Below are 22,713 nucleotides of genomic sequence, written 5' to 3' on the forward strand. Positions count from 1 at the left end.
GCAGGCATAGCCTTGCTCCCTTAAAAGGCTCCTACCCAACTTGCTGTGCTCCCTCGAGCCCACCTTCCCTTCATCCCCACCTTCCCTTCATCCCCACCAGCATAGGGAGTGTGTGCTGGAAGAGTTGCCAGCAATCCCTGAGTTCTTTCCCAGTTATGCTCAGGAGCACCCATTCTGCTGGGATAATATTTGGTGAGGCATGACAATGTCACAAGGCTGGAGGAGACCTCCCTGGAACTCTGTGACACAGAGAGACTCCCAGGGGTGCCTTGGCTGGTGGCAGTGCTTCCTTAACCGTGTCCATCAGGAGCTGTGATGCCTGTGTGTGGTTTTGGGGGTGTCCTGCTCTCTGGCTTGGCCATCCCCTATGTGTCCCTTCACTCTTGTTTTCTTGAAGGGCCACCTGAAGGGAGGAGGGGAGAGGTTCTGTTCTCCCCACAGGGTTGTGGGAGGTTTTGGGGCTTGTTTCCATGGGGTGTGGCACATGACAGTGTTAGGCTGTGTGACCCATGCACCGGTTTGGGTTGGTTGAGATTCCCCAACATCAGGGAGCTCAGAAGCAGAAAACAGTAGTGCTTCCCAAGTGTGCAACTCTCCCAAGGCAATACACACACTTCCTAATACATCCAGAGAGCCACAGGCAAAGCATGGCTCTCATGTGAGAGGGATGGCCATGTGCATTCCAGCTTCCTACAGGCACTCCCAGTAGCAATGGGATTCTGTGCTTCTGAGTGGCCCAGGTAGCTTATTCCAAGGCAGCTGAGAGCAGGCAGCATGTTAAGCAATCAGCAATCAGCAGTGCTGACTGATTGGGATGGGCTGCAGCCAGTCTCTTTCTCCTTGGAGTATCCACTGCCCACCCTGGACTCCATTTTATTCCCTACTGACAAGCTCCCCCAGACAAAAATCAGCGGCAAGTAAAAAACAACTGGGATTAATTTACTTTTATCATTCTGCAAGCCTGGAGGTGCGTTATTATCAGCAATGACACAGGCCACAGGAACTGATGGCAAAAATGAGAGAACAATTCTCACAAAACATTAGATATGTTGTGTTTGCATGGCTGCTGGGGGCCACCTGTAATCATCAAAAACAAAAGAATCGTAGTCAGAGCTGTACATGAGCTGTCTCACATAGGATTCCTTGTCTGCTGGCTCGGGGTATGAAGAAGCAAGGCCATGCTTGTAGGCCCAGTCAGCAATCTGCAAAAAGATAAGCAAAATGAGCTGCTGAAACAATGCTGGCACATTATGAAGTTGAAACAAACTGCAGTTTGGTCCTGTCTGTTTTCCCTCTTTCCTCCTCTCAGATTTGTGCAGTTTTTTGCTTTTTTCTCTTTGTGAGTCAGCTGCACTTCCCCCTCAGTTGGGTGAGGGAAGGTAAGCTGCCTGCAAGCAGTGGCTGGTAAGAAAAGCACCGCCCTGCCCTGGCAGAATGGTTGGGGTGTGCAGGTGAAGAGGGGGAGCAGCCCTTTGGCCAGCTCTGCTCACACCTGTAAGCTCCTCGGCTGTGTTCTGCATCCATCAGGAGCTCTGAGCAGGCCAAGGAGATTCTCAATGGGTGTCTCTGAATCACAGACCTGATGTATACAGGGCACCAATCCCATAATTAGACAAGTCCAGATCTGGAATAGTATTTGTGTACTGAGGTCCCTACCAAACACATGAAGAAAGGTTCCAAAATAGCAATTTGGGACCTATAATCTTTTGGCAATTTAAGTAATGTTTGAATTTGACTCTAAACCTCATTTTTTGCAGTATGAAGACTCACAGCTTCAAGCAATAAAGGAGAGCTTTGTGAGCTGTGGGGCACCCAGAATCAGAATATATTTTTCATGTCTGGGTTTTAATGATGGAAGAAGTCAAAGCAGCAATTATGGCCAGAAGAATTCCTGAGAATGATTGTTTTAGACTATAGAATAAATTGTGTTTTTTTAACACAAACCAAAAATGATGCCAGGGCAATTCCTTCCCTTCCTACCACGAAAAGTGGAAATAAGAAAGGAAATACTCACTTTCACAGCAATTTTGAGAGACACTTCTCTGATGTTGTCCAAGGGGGGATAGAGTCTTCCTTCTGCAAGATGCTGCTCTGTCACCTCGGCAGCAATAGTCTAGAAAATAGAGGATGGTAGTTTTAGAGATGATTGCAAGCACATACCACATTCCCTCACATTACATGGTATGTGGCTGAAACCTCAGCAGCATCAGGGCTGGGACTAGTACTGAGTGGGAACTTGTGACCCATTCAAACACACTTGTGTACACATTTCATCACAGACTTCAGACTGGAGCCAGAGTGGGGCAGTGCTGTGTGAGGGCAGCAGGTGTGGAGAAGGAGAACCCTGTCATGGCTCCTGCACCTCTGAAGGTGTAATGAAAGCATGAGCTTCCCCCGAGCCAGGAGAAGGCTGCAGCTTTTTGCTGAGGCTGAGCCATTTCCCCTCCACACGTTGTCCTGGGCCTGGTTCTTTAAAACACCTGAAGTAGATACGTGTGCCTCTTATCATCTTTTCTACAGTATCAGTTAAATGTCAGCTGGAAACCTCTGCTGTGATGAGGAAGATTTCATCAGAGATGTGCCGGACCCCGCTGGCAATGACTCCCAGAGCCACTCCGGGAAAGACGTAGGCGTTGTTTCCTTGGCCAGGGAAGAAGGTCTGTCCATTGGGCAGGGTTACCTTTGGGAATGGACTCCCACTTGCAAATATTCCCCGGCCCTGATCAAAGAGAGAGAAAAAAGCATTCAGGTTCAGAAAGAGAAGTCTTAGATTTCTTCTGCTCATCATGACCTGTGCTCGGGGGACACTGGTGACAAAGTTGCCAAAACTCAGTCAGCAGAGGCATCTCCACCAGAGTCATCTCCAGCTGAAACTTTGGGAGGACCCACAGCCCCAGAGCCAGGATCAGGGCCATGGAAAGGGCTACCAAGCACTGAGCATGTGTTTGTACTGCAAGTGCTCTGATCTTGCTGAGGAGTATCAACCATCTATGGAGTATGAAGAGACTTGTGGGATAAAGGTCTGGGGCTGTGTGATTGCTCTGGCCACAGGCAGGTGGTAGGGAAGGCAAAGGAAAGAGCGAGACAAGGGCTCCTCTCTCAAGCCAAGTCAATCCACATGACTGTAATTCTTCAGTGACATTGGGTGTAAGTTGGGTGATTAAAAAGTTACATAAACAACTAGGCTGGCATAACACAGGGGACAGAAACCAGAGAGGATGGGACATCTCAGACACATGTGGGTGAAGGAGGCAAGCACTTTGTTTAGAGGATCACAAAGTAATTCAGGCTGCAAGGGACCCAAATTCTTGCTCACAGCAAGGTCAGCTGTGAAACCAGATCAGGTTGCTCAGGACTTTGCAGGCTGTCGCTTTGCCAGCATGCCCTGCTGTGGTGTCCTTGGTGAGGTACCTGGGTGAGGCAGTACCTGGGTGAGGCGGTAGCACTGCTCCGCTGTGCACTCTGCTTTGCTTGTGGGGTTGCTCAGGGCAAACACGATGGGCCTCTCATTGAAGGCTGCCATGTCCTTCAGCAGCTTCTCAGTGAAAGCGCCTGCTACAGCCGCCACACCTGGAACAGCAACAGCAGAGTGAGGCGGTGCCTTCCCACTGTGCAACTTCAGAGCATCGCGCTGCTCCCTCTGGGACTGGTGAATGAACTGTGGGAAGGAAACAGCTTCATCTCTGGAGATGCAGGTGACAATGTTACTTTCTCATATGACAGTGAGATTAAAAGCCTGTCTCAAAATAAAGCCCACCACTCCTCCAGGCAGAGTGGGCACCAGTGTTTTGGCCTCAGTCTCATAATCTGAATTTCATGAGTTCAGTCCTCACATGGGGCACCATTTATTGCCGTCCAGGGGTTGGGTACAAATCACAAATGGGACAGGACTGCTAGGAACTGCCTTGAGCTGTTTTATTTTCCAGCATCAGTCTCATTACATGTTTATGACAATGGGAAGATGCCATCAGCTCACATCTCAGGCAGCAGACCAAGAACTTAATGTTACAATTCACTTTATAAGTTTTTTGACCAATCACACAAAGCAGAAGCATATTGACAGTAGTTCTATCCAATCGCTATAAGCACACAGATCTTTGGTTAAAACAATGCTTGCTTATTTTGAATACAATACCTGCTTGTAAGCCTTAAAATACAATTCAGAGAGCTCCATTATTAAGCTCAGAACTTCCTAATATCTCACTAGATATCCTTTTCTGTAGCTTAGGGAGTTATTCTAGACAAGCGTTAATACACAGACCATTGTTCTATCTGCTCTTACTTTTCTACTTTTACATAAGTTTTCTGCTGACCAATCTCATGGCTACTGCTTGGTTCTGCTGTCTCTGAGACCTGCCTTTTGCAGCTTTCCCAAAAGCCTCTCATTTTATGGATTCCCACAAGCCTGACTGCAGCACTCTGATTCCCAAAGACCTCCCTGAGGTGCCTGTTGTCATCCTCATCCTGCCCAGCCTCACAGGGCCAAGTTTGTTGCTTGAGAGCCCCAAATCCTGCCTCCCCCAGCACCTCCCTCTACAGGTGTCTGAAAGAATTCCTACAGCTCCAAAACTGAGGAAACCTGTGCTCCATAGTTAACACAAAGAAGATATGGAGAACTCAACCGACAAAATAGGGGTGAAAAAAGCTCATTTTGTTTTGACTATGAGAACAAAGGGAGACTCTGGAGGAAGGACAGAAACTTTCCTAAGAAATGAAATGACATAACAAGGTCATAATAAATGAACTCCACCTATAACTGCTGTAGGCTTCACTTTCCGCACAACCTCTTCCAGTGTGTCCACACGAGGGTGGTCCTGAGCAAACATTTCTTTCTCATGGTTCAGGTGGCTCCTGCCCTGTGAGGAAAAAGGAATCAAACTCTGGTCTGTTGGCAAAAGGTGGACACATAACATAGTTACTCATCTTCAGCTCACTTTGTCTCTCAGCTCTCTACCTAAAGCAGATTCCACATAGCAGGACCTCAGCATCAGCCAGTCAGGCATCAAGCAGTTGGTGTAATGTCACACTGGGCTGGCCTCTGCTCCTCTCATCCACCAAAATACAATGACTGTGTGGAGGAAGGACCTGGCTGCTGTTCACTTGTACATAAAGCACAAGTCTCCTCCAGTCTGAGGAGGAACAAGGGCAGAGACTCTGGGGACACAGGGAGTGCAGAATGGAGCTGGACCAGGCTGGGTCACCAAGCAGGGCAGAACTTTTCTGTGATAATGTCCCATATGATGTGCAAGACTGCCAGCACTGCTTGAGGCCATGGCCAGCAGGGTATCCTTCCACTTTAGAGACCCAGCCTGAAGCGTTGCCTTTAGGGCAGCCAGTGCTGCTGGCACACTTGTCACCATAAGACCTCTGAAAGCAGGAGTGTCAGCAATGCTGATGCCAATAAAACTGCAGCCTTTACCTCAGGACTGAGCAGGGGTCCAAGGTATCTGCCTGCTCTGGCCTCTCTAACTGGCAATGGATGGCAGGTGAGTGGAGCTCAGCTCTGGAGACAAATTTACCTTCACAATCAGTCCCTTGGAGTCCACCATCCAAATTTTTTTGAGGGCATCTTCTCGTGAAACTCCTTCCTTTTCCATGGCCATGAGTATGAGATGACCTATGCCCATTGCAGCCTGGAACACAGTAGATACACACTTCATTGGGATATTGTCATTTTTGGGGGAAGATTTTAAATAAGAAGTGGGTTGGGTCATCCCCCAGCACTGCACAAAGCAGGAAGACTTTCTGTTGCATAGTGCCAAGGCATGGGGCTGATTTTAGCTTTGTAGGTACTGCCATAAATCAAAACCCTCACAATCATTGAGAAGAGCAGGTTGCAGGAGAGGCTGAAGAAGCAGAGGTGGTACCTTGACAAGCAGGGGCTGTCTCCATAATTTAAACCAGCTGCTGCAGGGGAGGAAGAGAGGCAGACACTTAAAAAATGCTGGTGGCAATGCCAGTACAGAGGAACTCAAATCCAAGTGAGACTGCTGCATCTGAAATAGGGCCATGAGGAAAGTCTTCTCCCATTCCTGCCTTGGAAAACAGCCCTGGACATTCTGTGTGTTTGTGGTCCTTTAAGCCATGCCCATTCTGCCCAGATGGGGACTAAACAAGGTAGGAGGGGCTCTGTGCCACAGAGATGGTGACCAGCACAGACATATCTGCCAGCAGGGGTGGAGAGACAGAGAGCAATCTTTTGTCTCAGTGAGGGTTAGACAAGAAATAACAGACCTTCCCAAAGTCTCACAGGTGGGTGAGAGCTCAGACAGGTCCTGGACCAACACCTTTAGTCCATGGACCAGGCTTTGGAGGGTTCTTCTTCTTCCTCTCTCTTTGAGCAAGGTACCATACAGGCAGTGTGGCTTCTGCCATGGAGCACTATGACTGACTCCAGATAGGAAGGTTCTGTTCTTACAGTTCTTTGAGTCTGAGTCCTTTGGACTCTGCTGCTTAAGAAATTCTGGTTTACCCTAGACATCAACCCTGAGAACTCAAACCAGCCTCCTTAACATTCCTGCCTCATAAGGAACTTCCTTAAAGGTACTTAAAGCCCCACTGACACATGGGCAGTCTCATAGTGTCCACAGAGTCTGCCCAGGACTCATGGGCCAAAAAATCACTGACAGACTGTTGGTAATTTCCACATAGCAGCAAGGTCCACCTGTAGGGCCAAATCCTGCCCAGTGACAAGGAACCTGCTTCTGTGCTTCATCCTCAGGAAGCCAAGCCTTGCAGGAAGTTTCACAGTTGACTTTTCACTCTCTAAATTTGAAGATGGAGAATATTAAGGTACAAGCTCAGGAACATTCCTACCTCTCCAGCTCCCTGGAAAACAAACTTCTGGTCAGAGAGCTTGTTCTTTGTGATCCTTAAGGCTGCAATGAGGCCAGCGACTGCAACAGATGCTGTGCCTGAAAGAGAGAAACACCATGAGATGGACATCCTGGCAAATGCACTGTCTGCCCTGCAGATATACTGTCAGAAACCTTGTGGTAGGAATCATTCTCTTAGATTCTGTCACTGAAGGATCAGAGTGCCTTCCCTGTGCTGAAATAGAAACATTCAAATTCTCCTGCAAGGCTGGAGAACACAAATTTTACTCCATGTAGAGTCAAAGGGACACCAAACCCTAGAATGTCAGAAGAAGTTAATACCTAACTTGCAAGGGTTTAAGATGCACCTGACTTCTCTAAGGTCACATAAGACCCCTGTAGCAGAGCAGTGATTTGAACTTGGGTCCCCTTGCCAAAAAATCCTCTGTGATTATGGAATTGCCATCCTCTTCTCCTATTTACCTTCACAGCCCAGCATCACAATCTTTTAAACTTCTCTAACACCCTGACTCACAGCCATCACATCCTGCTGCTAAACATTAAGGAGTCATTGGGAACAGGAGTTGGTCCCAGATTAGTGAGGAACAAGGCAGTAAATGGAGCAGAGTCCTGCTGTTACAGCCACTGTGATATCTACAGCTTGCCATGCATTAAGGGGGGCAAAATGTCCAGACTGAATAACCTGCCTTTACCCCACATAACTCACACATAAATCACATGCAACATTCATCTAATGTCCCGTCCCAGGTAAAGAAATATGATGGAAATAAATAAGGCACAAGCCAATAGGGATTCAGGCACAGCTGGTATCTCACCAGCTAGGCAAGCTGAATGCAACATTAAAGGGGACCTGGGAGTGAAGGTGGAAGCTTGATCACAGAATATGGAAAGTTGGAAGGGACCCATAAGGATCATAAAGTCGACTAGTATTCTTCCTTAGCATTTGAAAGAATATCAGTTTGGATATGCCCTAGTTTCAATCTGTTCCCAGCTCTAGTGCTGGTCTCTCCATTCTCATCTTTAGAAGCTTTGTGAGGAATCAAGGAGACCTGATAGTAATGAGTAACGAGTCTTGTGGAGGTGGTCATGGCTGGGGAAGGCAGTGACCACTTTTAGGCTAATACACTTGATTTCAGCAAATTTCCAGCATTTCCAATTTTGCTTCCCATGTAATCAGCCAGTGGTTCAGGGTTTCAAGTAGCCAGTGCTTCACTGAGGTACCCTGCAGGGCCTGGGGTGCTGCAAAGCATCAGGAACAGTCTGGTTGAGAAACAGCAGCTCCTGAGCAGACATGAGCACGAGCAGAGACACCAGCAGATGGAGCTGCCTCATCTCTGAAGGACCCACAAAACAAATTCAGCTTTACCTGCTCCTTTTCTTTAGTGCAAAAGCCACAGACAAGCTAGGAATCTGCTGGTAAATAACTGGGGAATTAGTCACACTCTTATAATTTCCTATCAAGCAGAAAATATAGTGGAAGCACAAGTTCTCTGTCAAAGAAGTACTTTTATTGACATACTCTGACAAAGAAAATCTTTATAGGCCAGACCAGAAGTATTTGTCAGTACAATGTGAAACATTTTGTGATTATAACTCAGATGAATTCAGTTCTCCAAAAGCTAATAATTAGCCTCTCTTAAAAGTGATTCTGTTTTAGCAGAGGTGACAGCAGCCACACTTCTGCAACAGATGTGGGGTCCACACTGACACAGTGGTACAGAATGGCAGCATCACTTCATAGAACCATAGAGTGGTTTGGGTTGGGAGGGACCTCAAAACCCATCTAGTTCCAACTCCCCTGACACAAGCAGGGACATCTTCCACGAGATCAGGTTGTTCCAAGCCCCATCCAACCTGTCCTTGAACACTTCCACGGATGAGGCATCCATCACTGCAAGCATTCATGCCTTAAACACAAAGCAGATGGATGGTTGATAACTTTGTAAGCTTCTTTCTTGCAGTGAATCCCTTGAGACACACACTTCAGCACCAAGGATGAATTAATTCCCTTCAGAATTCTCTTCAGAATTCCCTTCAGAATTTCTCTCAGAAAAGTTTTTACCATTACATTTCCAGACCCAGACCATCCGAACTCAGTCAAAAAGGGAGATGACAGGGAGGGAACCAGCCACTAAGCACTTTGTTGCTTCAGTATTAACATGTCACACAACTGAAGGAAGTGTACCAAGGATTTCCTCTTGCTCCTCCTGCACTGAATCTCTGCCTTTTAATGCTCTCTTTAGAGTAGTGTATTTGCTTGGTGAAATTCCTCTGGACTGGCAAAATTACAGAGGAAGATAATGAACATCCAGGAAATTTAAAAGAACACTGGATAATTGCCTAATTTTGTGTTTTATGGGTGTCACATAACCAGTCCATGCTCATTCTCTGAGGGTGAGTCTATAATCAGCAGGATGGGACTCCTCTAAACAAATGTGTATGATCTTGCTTATGCTAAAGCAGCCACCTGAACTGGGTCAAATGAAATAAACCCTAGAAGAGTCACTACCACATGTTTTTCAGAGAGACAAGGTAACTGGAATACATGTAGGCACTTCTGCTGCAGACATCTAATCTGTGCAGGAAGAGATTCCACTCTGTAAGTCTGAACTGCAAAGAAATGGGAAGAGACCAGGTCCCCCAGTTGTCAGCAATGCCAAGTTTGTGACATGCAGTAGAGTATGAACATCTGTGTGTGCACTCACACATGTTCACACACTATCTCCAAGGCCTACTTTGCACAGAAATCCCCTCTGTGGGTGGGAGTGGGGAACTGATCAAAGTTAAAAAACCGGAAGTGAAACCATTACAGTGTGATGGTGTAAGTGTCAGGTCATAGCATTAGGAGTGATAGATGCCTGGAAAGTATTGAAAAGACTGAAATGTAACTGGAGAAATATCTTGTTTCTCTTGGTTCTGACCCAGGCAAAACTGCTTTATACCCTTCGATTGTCAAGAAGTCTGATGGGACAAATGCTGGTATTTGCAAACCCATTTAAGTGGGAAATGCTCTCAAGAGATTTCAACAGAGGGAGGTACTTGAGGTACTTTTTTAAGGTGTCACTAGCAGGAATTTGACAAGTGGTGTGTATGGAAAGAAAGGGGGCAGACTCAGTCTGCAGAGCAGAGACCTGTGGGACTGGGTGTGCCATTACTCATTCCCTGCACTTGTACTGCAGCTTTGACTAACAGCAGGGCTCTGTTCAGCTCTGCCACTCCTAATCCTCCTCTCGTGTTCCAATGTGTTTCTAATCCCTCCAGTCTCCCAAACTGCATCTCACCCCCATTACTCAAGTAATAAAGTTACTGTACCTTGGCCTTAGCTCAATATTTATCTTTTATAATTACAATTTCTGAGCACAGAACAACAGAGTATCTCTGTGGAGAAGGGTTCACAGCTGGTTCATGTAAAGAACTGGCTAATCATTGTGCTTCAGTTCTAAAAGAATCACAGAGTCAGACTGGGGCAGGGAACTCCTCAGCATGGCAAGAAAAACCAGCCATCCTTCAACACGTTGGTCTATCTGTTTTCCAAAGAGAATGAGTGCTGCTATTGCAGATAACTCCTTTCCTAAGTAATTAGCAAGAGCCAGCTTGGCTGGTCTGTATCTGAGGTGAGATATGGAGGGATTCAGAGAGAAGAACGGAAAGTTCTTGCAAACCATCCTGTCTATCCAAGACTTAAAGTGAGTGCTAAACTTGATATCACAAAATAGCAAGCAGACCTCGGGACTTCTCTGGCAAGTCTACAGCAACAGAACCAGTACAAAAAAGAGGCATTTAGAACTAAGGGACAGTCAGGAACATGGCAATCTCTTCAGGAATCAATTTTTGACACTCAGGCACATTCAGAATATCGTAAAACATGAAAGGGTTGAACATAAACCCTGTGGGGTTGATGTTCTACTTGTACTACTGCAAGTGAGAACAAGCCCCAGTAGGTGTCAGTGGAGGTTCACTGGAGCATAACCTGAGAAAGGATCTGCTCCCCAGCACCGCATGGGAAAGGCTACAGCAGAGAGGATCCTATTCCCGGGGACCTGACCCTTCCTCAGAGTGGGGAGAGGGGCGAGCAGCTCTGCACATGGAGTTACAGGAAGCACTGCACGAGTGTCTGGGGAAAGCGCTGCCCAGTGCCGAGGTCAAGGCTGTGCCGTGGCTGCCAGCAGCTGGTGGCTAAGCAGGGAACATGGGGGAAAGCATGGACCATGGCAGTGCTTGGGGGCAGGAGTCCTCTCATGCTGATGGCTCACACTGCACTGTCACCTGTCCTGGAGGGCTGACTGAGCTGAGCTGAGCATCACCACCATGCCGAGTCCTTCCAATGGGAATATGCAGCCACACCACTGCCTGCTTATTCACACAACACCTGTGTGAGTGATTCTTCCTTCTCCACAGTACATTGGTGGAAAAGATGTCCAAATTCAGCCTGATCTTTTATTTTTTACTCTTGACCTGCCTGCTTACACTTCGCTCTGTCAAACCATGCCAATATGAGGGCCCGGGGAACAGCAAACTCTAGTTTAACAGCTCCAGCAAAGGGCAGCCAAGGAAATATATCTAAATTTATGGATGAGGAGGAAGCCTAGGGCTTTTCCAAATTCTGGTTCACATTAACTCCCTGCAGCAGTTCCACCCATTACTGGAAAGCAGAGTGGAGCTTGTCCAGATCCACTCCAAATGCATACTCAAAAGTCAAACACAACAAAGCTGGAGCAAAAAACTGCCACAGTGTTTGCAGCTCAGTCTTCCCCTCCATGGCTGTGGGCTAGTGTTACCCTTCCCCCAGAGGGCGTCTGTAAGACATTAAGAAAATAAACTTAGAAATGGTGCAGAGTTAGTCAACAAGAAGAGTAGTAAAATGCAAAGCACTGATGCACAGGGATGTAAATTGCTCTCTGAAGGGTGACCCAGAATTGTTGGTGGCACGGAGAAGAGCTGCCTGACAATGGAGAAGCCTAATGAGGCCATCTCTAGGTTCCTGCTTTTAATCCTTCCACTGTCAAGTGCTTGGACTGTACTGTCTATAACCTTAATGATGGGTTCTGACCATGGCAGCAGTGCCTTCCCTCCTGCCTGTTGGGTGCCAGCCTGCACCCATGTGTCCACGCAGGCCGAGCCCCCTCGTGCACCCACACGGGCAGAGGCTGTCAGACAGCTGCCTGCACTCTGCAAGGAAGCATCCCCATCCCCATCACAGCACTGGGGACTGCTGCACACCAGCAAGCTGAACCAGGTCAGAGCACAGCCCTTTCTTCTGTTCCTTTTGCCTCCTTAGCCTGGACTAAAAGGATGACAGAGCTTAACACAGAGGTGACCTGTCCTATTCTTCACTGCAGAGGAGGACTTGGCAGTGGCATCCAGTGAACGAGATAAACAGCAAACAAGAAAAGCAGGAAAAGAAAGGGAAACAAACGCCACAATTCCCAAAAGTTACAGAAGATGAGAACCCGATTTTTAGAGTGCTACACGGATAAGCCCAAGAAACTGAGGCCCATTTACAGCCTGGAGTCCACACTGTCCTGACCTGCTTTGTGAAGCAGTCAGTGTGTAAATTCAACACAAACCCAGGAGCTGGCCCTTACACCTCTTCTGCTGCAGAGCACAGCAGGTCCAGAGGGTCTGTTAATAGTGAATATCAACAGGGCTGAGAACACCTCCACCTCCATCTATCTCCAGGCTGGGTAAATCTCCAGGGAAAGCGTGCTGCTCAGGAGCTGCCTGGCAAGACACCGCCTGCTTTGTTCCACAGTACGGTACCGTCCCGCACTCCCTTCCTATTGTGCTTCCCCCTCCTTAGCTTCCTGTGATAATTACCGATGCATTTGCCACGCCAGCTGAAACAACAAAATAAGATACTGTACCATTTTAATCTGCTGAAATTAGTTACTGCTGAGCCAAGAACTCTCACTTTGCCTGTGTCACACAGCACATGGAAACGTGCCTGTGAAACAGGCCTCCTTTGCACATGATTGATTTCCAGCTTGCCCAAGTGTTTGAAGCCGCTCAGATTTGTGACACTGCAGTCAGCCTGTTCCCAGCCTCTGCTGAGATCTGGAGCACTGTTGCTTCAGGCCAGGCAATGCTTCCTGAAGTGTCTTGGGAAGGTTATGGAAAGGTTATCTGCTAGGATAATGAGAAAAGGTGGTTGGTGGGTCATGAGATATTTTGAGGATCATTAGCAGTCACACATCCTACAACCAAGGGGAATCATTGCTGTAATGACTTGGAAAAGTCTCAGAGGTGTTCTGTGAAAGGGAGGACCCTGAGCATTGCCCACAGACTACTTTAGATAACAGGCTTTATGCTTTTCTGCACTGTTCTCTTTGCCCTACATGTATGTATGAAAAACTTTTGGATTACACGATCCAACAAAATTAATTTCTTCAGTAAAGATTTCTTCATTTTTTTTCTGCAATTCTGACTAAACTTGCAGAACTACTTCTGCTGTTAAGTACTGAGAAAACATCTCAAGAGGCAGCTAAGTTGGTCAAGTATGATTTGCTTTGGGAGATCCACTGTTCTTCTTCACCTTCATGTTCCTAGGTGCACTTCAAGAATTCTTGCTTTGTCATCCCCAGACACTGTGGTAAGGGTTGCTGTGCTAAAATTCCCTGCATCTTTCTTTGTACCTTAATTGAAGATAGGTGTAACATTTGTCTTTTTTTTTAGGAATTAGGATCTCCTCAATTACCATAACCTTTCAAAGAGTGGCTTTGTAATGCTGTTGGCCACATACCTAAGATGAATCCTTAGATGTATCTCATCAGGTCTCATGAACTTTGTCTCTTGAACAATCCCTGCTAAATAGGCAGAAGTCCATGGAGATGCTGTAATTTTGCATGCCTGAAAATCTCATCATGGAAATAGAACTCTGGATGTTTTCCTTGATCTGTAAGAGGCCTTTGACATAACCTCCCAAAACATCCTTGTAGCCAAACTGGAGAGGTACAGACTGAACAAGTGGGTGAAAAAGTGGCTGGGCTGATAGGCTCAAAGGTTTGTGGTCAGTGATACAAAGAGACCAATGCTATTTAAGTTCTCATAACAACCTGGATTATAAAACAGAGTACATGTCCATAAAGTTCATGGATGATTACAGATTGGGGATAGTGACTGACACAGTGGTGGTATGACAGCCATTCACAGGGATCTCAGCAGGCTGGAGAAATGGGGCTCAGGGAAACCTCATGAGCAAAGGCAAATGCTAAGTCCTAAAGCTTTGTAAAGAAAACTTGGGGTCATGGTGGCCAGCAAGTGGAAGATGAGCCAGCAAAAAGCCCTTGTGACACAGAAGACCAACAGGCTGCTGGACTGTGTCAACAGTAGGTCAAAAAAAGTGATCATTTTTTCTATTTCAGTACTTTTGAGGTCATCCCTAGACAAGCACATCCCATTTGTGGCTTTCAGCACAATGACAAACTGGAGCAAGTGCAGAAGAGGGACACAAATATGACCAGGGTATACAAAAAGGACTGAGGAGCTTGGATTTGAAAGGGCTGGAGAAGACTGAGAGGATATCTAATTTCTGTTTACAAGTACTGGTTGGAGTGTTTGTAAAGAGCCAGATTCTTCTCAGAGGTGTAGCAAAAAAAGATGAGGTGCAATAAACACAAGTTGCTTCTAACAAAATTCCAATTAGATATTAGGGGAAAAAATGCACAAGGAAGATGAGAAAACTTTGGAACAGGTAGTGCAAAGAGATTGTGCATACCCATCCTTGCATACACTGTAAAGTATTTGGCTGGACAAGGCTCTGAGGAACCTGAAATAATATAAAACTTGGATCTAAGTTTGAAGTCACCCTTTATTTGAGTGAGGACTGGCTGATGTCCAGAGGTCCCTTCCAAACTAATCCCTTCAGTGACTTTATGTCATTTCTTGTATGAAGCAGGAATCCAGAGATGCCTGCTTCAAGGATTCACCAGACTTGACAACTTTGTAAGACTTTTAAGTTGTCTACTTTCTGTTTAACACTGTGAACAATTAAGTGGAGCAAAGTTAGAGGAGGAAGAGAAAGAGCAGGAGCTAAAGCCTTCTCATGTACCTCTAATGTGCTTCAGAGCCTGCCCTTGTACTTTACTGGGAAAGAGGAAGAAGTGACAATCAATTTTCTCCCTCAGAGCTGTAATTGAAGCTGTTGCCCCTTTCATGAACCCAGACAGAGCTGGGAAAGGACTGATGTCATCACCCCCTTAGAGGAAGGAGAAGCACTCCCTCAATGGGAGCTCCCACACACGGGCACTGTGAGCCAGCTCCTGCCTAGATCCCAGGCTGATGGCTTTCAGAATAAGCAATCACCTCATCCCAGTTGGTGGTACCTGGCAGGCATCCCACTCAGCATCAGCAGGCTGGCTCCAGCTGGAAGGGGTCTGAGTCACCTTCATTCTCTGGATGGATTTAGAAATACAGTAATTTGTAGGACAAAAAAAAGTAAAAAAAAAGTAGGTATTAATATTTTAAACTGTTTTTATTTTGTGTAGGCCATGGGGCAGCAACAGGGAGACCTAAAGGATCTTAAGGGAAGCAATTTATACCCTTTTTCCTCATCTCAGCTGGGTGTGTATGTGTAAGCACACGGCATCCAGAGTGCCATTAACCAATGGTCAATGAGTTTAATTACTTTAGCTCAGGCCTCATCTACCCTGTACTGCTTGTGCCTAAGATGTGTTAAATTCAACATACTTTAAATATTGCCAGCTTAGAGTTGGAATAATTCAGGCTTCAGAAGGTCTGTTCCTGTCTCGCTTGAGTAAAATGAATCAGGCCTGCATTAAGAAGGCTTTGTATAATTCTCATTAATCATTTAAACACTACTTACATGGAAGTCTAACACTTTTTTAAGTAGGTGAGTCATGAAAGATCATCATGTTAGAAAAGAGAAAGTCTAAGGTAAACCCAAAGAACAGGAGGGTGTAAGGGAGAAAATGCCACTTCCTACCTTTTTCGTATCATCTGGGGATACAAAGGGATATATTAGAGTGGCTAAATCAGACTACTCATCTCAGATTCAACTCTTTTATCTCTGACATGACTCCAAGACAGTTAACTGAGTAGATCCATGTTACTTCAGCATTCCAAAGGTCCTCAAAACGGATTTCTGACTACAACCCTAGCTTGGATTTCCCTTTTCTTTCTGACATCTCCATAAAAAAGCCTAAACAGGTGCTTGCTTCCTTCGACTCATTGCTTGTTGGGCAAAAGCTCAGCAGGATTTCTTTATTATCTACTACTGATAAACCAGTGCCAGAAAAATGCTTTATTTGAGAATATAACTACATTTTACTACAAAGAGGTAAAATCCTACTCTTTCAAAAGGCAGGACTTCAAAGAATTTTTGGGGGACTTGACATCTATGCACTGTGACATGCATCTAAATGGGGAGAATCAGATAAGGTCCATTTTATGACAATACTGTTTTACAGCATCCTCCTGGATGGGGTTTGTTGCTCTGGGGCAGTCATCACCAGGAACTGTCTGAGGCATTCAGCTATGACCTATGACCAAAAGAAAACAATAAAAATAGTCTGCTGCTTCCCACTCAGAATATGCAGTTTAGCTTTAATATTCTCTTTTTCTCCTGTTATCAAAGAAACCTTTCAAATTCACCAAGAAACCTTTGCTATTCACTCCAGTTCTGCCAAGAAAACCTACATCCTGGCCCCTGATGTGTGATTTGCCATATCACCTGGCCTCTTTTTGACTGCTGAGTCCCCTTCCACTTTCAGAGAGAGCAACTAATCCAAAAGAAATTTGTACAATATCAGCTTCTTATTATGGCTTTCATCTGCCCATCTTCATAAAACTCTGAGTGCTTAGTTCCCCTATTCAATACTTCAATTCAAAAATGTGTCTCCTGGGTTTTCTTTTCCTGTGCTTCTCCAAGCAACTCCACTGGAAGTTTTTGGGGGTGGCAAGACCCCCTGATGAGTCTTCTTGTACAGGAGTATCCATGTGCCCTTCACTGAAATGCCTTTAGCTTGTGTGCTTCTAAACCTTCTTCATGAAAATGTCTCTGAGCAGGTCCATGCATCCCACTACACCAACCACATTTCCCCAAACCAGGATCTTACTCCTTGTCTCAGATAGGAAGAAGCTGCTATACACATTGCCAAATATTTTTAGATAAGCAGCAGATGCAGAAACAGCACTGGGAAGTTTGCTCACAAAAGAACAAGCATTGTGTTAAAAATAACACTGATGTTTCTTTCAGTCTCGTTCAAGTACAAGTGAGGATAAGCCCAACTGACTGTAAATAATTAAATCAAACATTGGAAGTTTCTGCATGTTTCCAGCAGGACTAGACAAAAGAAAAGATGAAGGGACTCAGAGGAGAACTGGTTGTTTGTAGACACTTGGGAAGATCCTGTCCCTGTCAAATGGGCAAACAGCTCTTCCAAAGGTTTAAAGCAAAGTCAGCATCAGACTGGGATGCAGAGTGCATCCCTGTGGACATTGAGCAATCCTGCTGACTGCTGAGCCTCTCAGGGCCTGGAGACTTGTTTGCTATAACCCCAGCTTTGCTGCTGTCACTTCTCTGTGACACTGGAAGAATTATGTTAACCACGCTAGGGGAGAACAGATCTGTTCTCAGATTACTGCAGTGTTAGCATCCACAGAGAGGAAAGAAGCTGGTTCACCTTTATTTTTGTGCATGCAGTAAAGAGTATAACAATAGAGGGCAAATGCCAGGATCAGCTAATGACTACCTGGCTCATGAAAACGGAAAGCCTTGCATAACTGTTAAAACGTCATCATTGTTTTAGCTAAATTACAGAAAATTAATGGAGCTCTCTAAGTTACCTGTGTAATCTAAAGCATATGATCCATTTTCTCCCTTGAATGTTTCTTCAACGAACAGCTAAATTCCTATAAACAATGGAGACTCACTTTTCAACTCAGATGGCTGAGCTTTTGTTTATATTTTTAAATGCTTCTGTGTAAACTCTGAAATTTGTCAGACATCTGACTACTGTATAATAAATAGTCTTGTGATATTAACCACCACTTCTCATGATGAGGTGAAGGTTAAATTTGATTTTCCTAGCAGTACTTACCCTGAATATCATCATTGAATGTACAGTATCTGTTGCGGTATTTATTGAGGAGACGAAAAGCATTAGCATTGGCAAAATCTTCAAATTGGATCAGACAATTCATGCCATACCTGCAAGTTAAAGGGCAATTTAAAATGCATAAATATTTTTATACAACCTAGGACAAGATATACACCTTTTACCAAGGCAATGTAGCTAGACACTGTAGTGCAGAAATGAAAGTATCATGACAGAAATGCAGCACAGTAACAGCAAACAGGATCACACTCATCCTAAGGTCCACACACTGAGAATTGTGGAGTCACCAGGACACCAGGTTTAAATTGCATTCATAATTCAAGTGGCTTCTTGATATGTGTACTTATATACCTATATGTACATGCATCTTTGGACTTTTGGTATGAGAAATTTTCAGTGGTGTATTTGCAGAGGAGCTTCTCAAGGCAAAGGAGACACTCTTTGTATTGCAGCAGCCACATTGCATCACAGCAAATCTGACTGCAAAGGAGACACCAGTTGAAGGGACACCACCAGGGGCCCACTTCAACTCTAAGTGGCCAAAAAAAATCTGCTTGTAGGATCCCATGGAATGAGTGTTTCACGGTGGGACTGGGTGATTCATGGTGTGATTTCACAGCCACAGTTCTGTGTTTGGAAATGTTTTTCTCCACTGAGTTGTTTAGCAGGCAACCAGCAGGCAATGACAGCTAGTGACCTGTAGAGTGAAAAGGCAGGAAATAATTGCAAACTTTCCATAATTGTCCAGTAATTTCCAGCAATTTCAAGGAGAAGTGTGCAGTTTATAAATTGGGTAATATTCAGACTGGTCCATATGTATACACATTCAGCAGTTTGTGTGACTCTAGGCTGCACTACAGCTTTGCAAATAGAATCTAAAAGGATCATAATTACTAGTTTCTCACACATAAATGTGATAGGGCAGTGAGAGAAACTCAGGGAATGAGTAATACAACTATTAGCAACCTCTGGGCTGCAGGCAGGTGAAGGGGCTCTAAATAGCTGCACTTTGTTAGATGTAGCATCACCTTACATATCTTCTATTCAGACTTTCCTCCTTTGCCAATTTGAGGCAGAACAACCCTGCTTTACTGCAGAAACTGATACTGGATAAAACATACTCCATTTGAGAACTGAGGCTTCTGTCATGAAAAGGTCTTTTCATGGCACTCACAGTGTGGGCAGTCAAGCTCTGCTAGAAGAACCTTGAATTTTTTATTATTATTATTTTCTATTTCAATTATATCTGTCAGTAAGGAGACAGGATAGGCACATGCATTATGCTCCTTTATTTTTCCATCCTGAGAATCTCTCACTTGATAAATCCCCTGGTCTCAAAAAGGGACAAGGGTTGGCTCTAACTTGCTTCTCATTCTCTGTGTTTGCTTTTAGAAAAGGACCACAATGGGGACAGAGTTTTTAGTAGGGCCTGTAGCAACAGGATCAGGGGTAACAGGTTCAAACTAAAAGAGGGTAAATTCAAACTAGATGTAAGGAAAATATTTTTTACAGTGAGGGGGTTAAAGACTGACACAGGTTGCTCAGAGAGCTAGTGGACAGGGCTCTGAGCAACCTGGTCTGGTTGAAGATCAGCTTACTAATAGATGTTCCTCTTATTCATCATTTGGATGTGTAAGAGGGAGATGACACAGCATCCAGAACATCTGCCAATATCTCACAGCAAATAATTAGCAAATTTTTATGCAACTTCAGTTGCTATAGAAACTATTTATCTAACATCAGTCTTATTTATTGGTATCACTGAGGAAGTAACATTACTGACTTGCTTAACAAAATCAGTGATCTCAGCCAGCATTAATGTATGTGTGACCAGCTCTGTCAATTCCTTCCTCACTTCACATTTGTGGTCTGCAGCATGGGACAGTGCACAAGTTACTTCTATTTTCATCTTTTTGATCTCTTTTTATTAAGCAGAGCACAGAAGAAGAATGGTAGCCCATAAACACTTCATTTCTCTTTCTACCCCTCAGTATGACAGGACAGTGCTGCACTGCATTGCTCTTCTCACTAAGGTATTTTTTGAAGATTGTTTTCTTTTTCACTGCAATACATCTACTGAGCTTTTTAAAGTATCAACTCCATTTTTGACCTTATGTCAGCCTTTGAATAACATGAAAACTAAAGTTTTCATTAATAAAGATCACAAATTGGTCATGATAAGATCCAAGGACTGGATGCTTTAAATGAAATAACCAAGTATTTCGGATTCACAGCTAAAGATGGGAATCTCAGATCATGATCTTAGTCCTCAAGGGCTACTCACCTTATTGAAGTTTTGAGAGAAATTTAAAGAACTTGTGCTACCCAAAGTCACTGAAATTAGAAATCTACCAGTTGATCTTGCTGCCCTTTTCTAGTGCGTGCTGTGCTCCATCCAAGGGTGACCAGAGCAGGTTAAGGATGAACTGAGCAAGGAGTTTGAACAAACCAGCTGCTGGGGCCATGTGCAGTAAGATCTTTGTGAGCATCAACATTATTAGTCAGTTCTACTGTCCCCCACAGCCAGCATCTCAATATTTGTGTAATTCTTTTTATCCCAAAGGAATTCAGAGCTTTCTACAAAGAATGTTTGGGTTGCACCCAAAAGTAAAATGTAGCCAACTTGGCACTGGAGCACAGAAGTCCTTTAATATGCAACAATGCTAAGAAAAGGTCCAGCTCAGGTAAGATGGTGGAGAATACTTGGTACAGCAAAGGAAAAGGGTGTCCCAAGCGCTGCTACATGTATTGGAATCCAGCCAATAAAATGCAGTACAGAATGGGATTTCTTTCACGACCTTTACATAACTAAAAGTTGGCTGTGTAATGCCCAGCTGTGTGTTGCCCAGCTGGACAATTCTGACTGCCCTCTCAGATCATGGAGAGAAAGGGCATATCCAGTAGCAACTTCTTTCAACTAGTCTGAGTGAAAAATGGAAGTAGATAACATCTCTGGTGATGCGTCTTTCTTCAGAGTGTCTATGAAGGCAGACTAAGATGACCAACCTAAATTTAGATATCTAACTTTAGACACCTAAATTAGGAGAGGTAATCTAATATTATCTAATTATCACAGTTGGGAAGATCTGGTTGGGAGCATCTTAAATATTTGTCATGCATCTTAGGTCACTGGTTTATCACCCTTTCACTGCAATACCATGCTGCCCTTCAATGTTTGCAATTTCTTTGTTGATGTCTGCAGAAACTGCCCTGCTCCATCCATTGTGTACTGTGTCCAAGTGGTCCCCTGTCAGCAAGCACAGAAGTACTTGATGAAGTGAATTATACTGGCCAGTCTTCCCCTATCATAATGTTTTAAAATAAAAACTGATTTTGCAAAATTGTGTTTAATTGGAAACATTGTATTTCCCACTAAGAAACCAAAACTAATTAACTCCTTTGGAGGAATAATCTTTAATGAGGATTTTGTTGAACCTTCTCTTCTGTTTAATATGAGACATCTGATATGAATGCAGTCCCAGTTATTACTCACATACTTGCTGTCTACAGGTGCAGGATACCTTTTAATAGAAAAAGTGTTCATAAAGTTAGCATTTGAACAAGGATTTCTGAAGATCCCTTCCAAGACATTTAAATATTCTTAAATTTGAAGCAAGAATTGATGCTGGCCCTGCAGAGAGATCTTCAAAATTGCTGTGATAGGAAGAGACTCTTGAGGTCAGTCTGCTTGGCTTGTTGTCAGTTCTCACAGATTCTTCCACTGATCCATGTGACTCATCTCCTAACTTTCAGCTGAGAGCCCTGAAGGAGACTTGGAAGCAGATCAGCAGGTCACATCAGGACTGAATGTTTTCCAGTCCAGGAAAGGCACAGCCAGCTAAGGTTGGCTCTCTCCAGCAATCTCATCCTGACTGTCAATGATTCATCTTCTCTAGAGCATTGTATGATCTTCTTGGCATGGGACACAAGTAGTTAAACAGCCAGGATCTGACTGCCTTTATCTAAAAGGAAAGCTTCAATGTACACTATCAGGATTTCAGACTGACAAGGTGCATTGAAACTGAGCAAGTGCCATGGTCCAGTGTGGTTTCTCCCATTTCTCAGTCCTTTATCTCCCTTTCAAAAAAGGAAAAGTTGTATTTTTTGAATGGTTTTGGGCTCAAAGTGTTGCCATTCCTCTTGGGCACACTGCAGTTCTCATTTTGTGGGATCTCTGTAGTTCTATGTCTCCTTGAGGAACTGGAGCTTTCCCCTCAGCATGAGTCATTCTTACATCTGTAGGCTGTCAAGAAGGATCCTTGGACAGAGGTGTTTTTGAAAGAATTCAGACATGCTGAAACTTGTAACTGGTTACACTACAAGAGGCATTATTTAATACTGTCACCATGTCTCCTGTTGGCTGCCAGACCTCCATCTGGGGGATCCTGTTCTCTGCCACCTCTGGAATTAATTTACCCATTTTACAGAATTGGAAACAAAAAGATACACTTTGTCAGTTCTTCCTCATCCAAAAAAATTCACCAGGCTTTCAGGAAAAGATTATATTGCGGTCTCATTAGTTTGCTTATTTCATGGTTTTGTGCCACAAATAATTATGACCCAAATTCTGGCTCTCATACCTTGCAAAAATCTTCCTGTGAAAATAGCCTCACTGGGAAATGTTTTATAGAATGGTCCCATACACTCATTTTAGTCCATTCTCCAGCCTTTGCCTAGCAGACCTTGTACAAACAGTACTTTCAATGAAACAATACACCATTGATTAAAATAATAGTACAAACTAATGTCACCCTAATGAAGGATAACTCTAGGAGCTAAACACATATTATATAATAAGCCTA

At 44.4% G+C, this 22,713-nt stretch overlaps 1 protein-coding gene across 1 annotated transcript in view; it reads right to left on the minus strand.

Moving 5' to 3' along the window:
* Nucleotides 1-929: 929 nt before the first annotated feature.
* ME3 (malic enzyme 3) overlaps nucleotides 930-22,713 on the minus strand; it is a 117,322-nt gene continuing 95,538 nt past the window's right edge. Inside the window, exons 7-14 of the mRNA XM_050978644.1 lie at nucleotides 17,894-18,003; nucleotides 6,817-6,914; nucleotides 5,520-5,633; nucleotides 4,751-4,856; nucleotides 3,428-3,570; nucleotides 2,546-2,719; nucleotides 2,015-2,113; nucleotides 930-1,202 (exon numbers count right to left, since the gene is read on the minus strand). Coding sequence (XP_050834601.1) covers nucleotides 1,041-1,202; nucleotides 2,015-2,113; nucleotides 2,546-2,719; nucleotides 3,428-3,570; nucleotides 4,751-4,856; nucleotides 5,520-5,633; nucleotides 6,817-6,914; nucleotides 17,894-18,003 — 1,006 coding nt within the window. The 3' untranslated portion in view covers nucleotides 930-1,040. The remainder of the gene's footprint in view (nucleotides 1,203-2,014; nucleotides 2,114-2,545; nucleotides 2,720-3,427; nucleotides 3,571-4,750; nucleotides 4,857-5,519; nucleotides 5,634-6,816; nucleotides 6,915-17,893; nucleotides 18,004-22,713) is intronic.

Source organism: Serinus canaria, chromosome 1 (genome assembly GCF_022539315.1).
Source record: "Serinus canaria isolate serCan28SL12 chromosome 1, serCan2020, whole genome shotgun sequence".
Lineage (NCBI taxonomy): Eukaryota > Metazoa > Chordata > Aves > Passeriformes > Fringillidae > Serinus > Serinus canaria.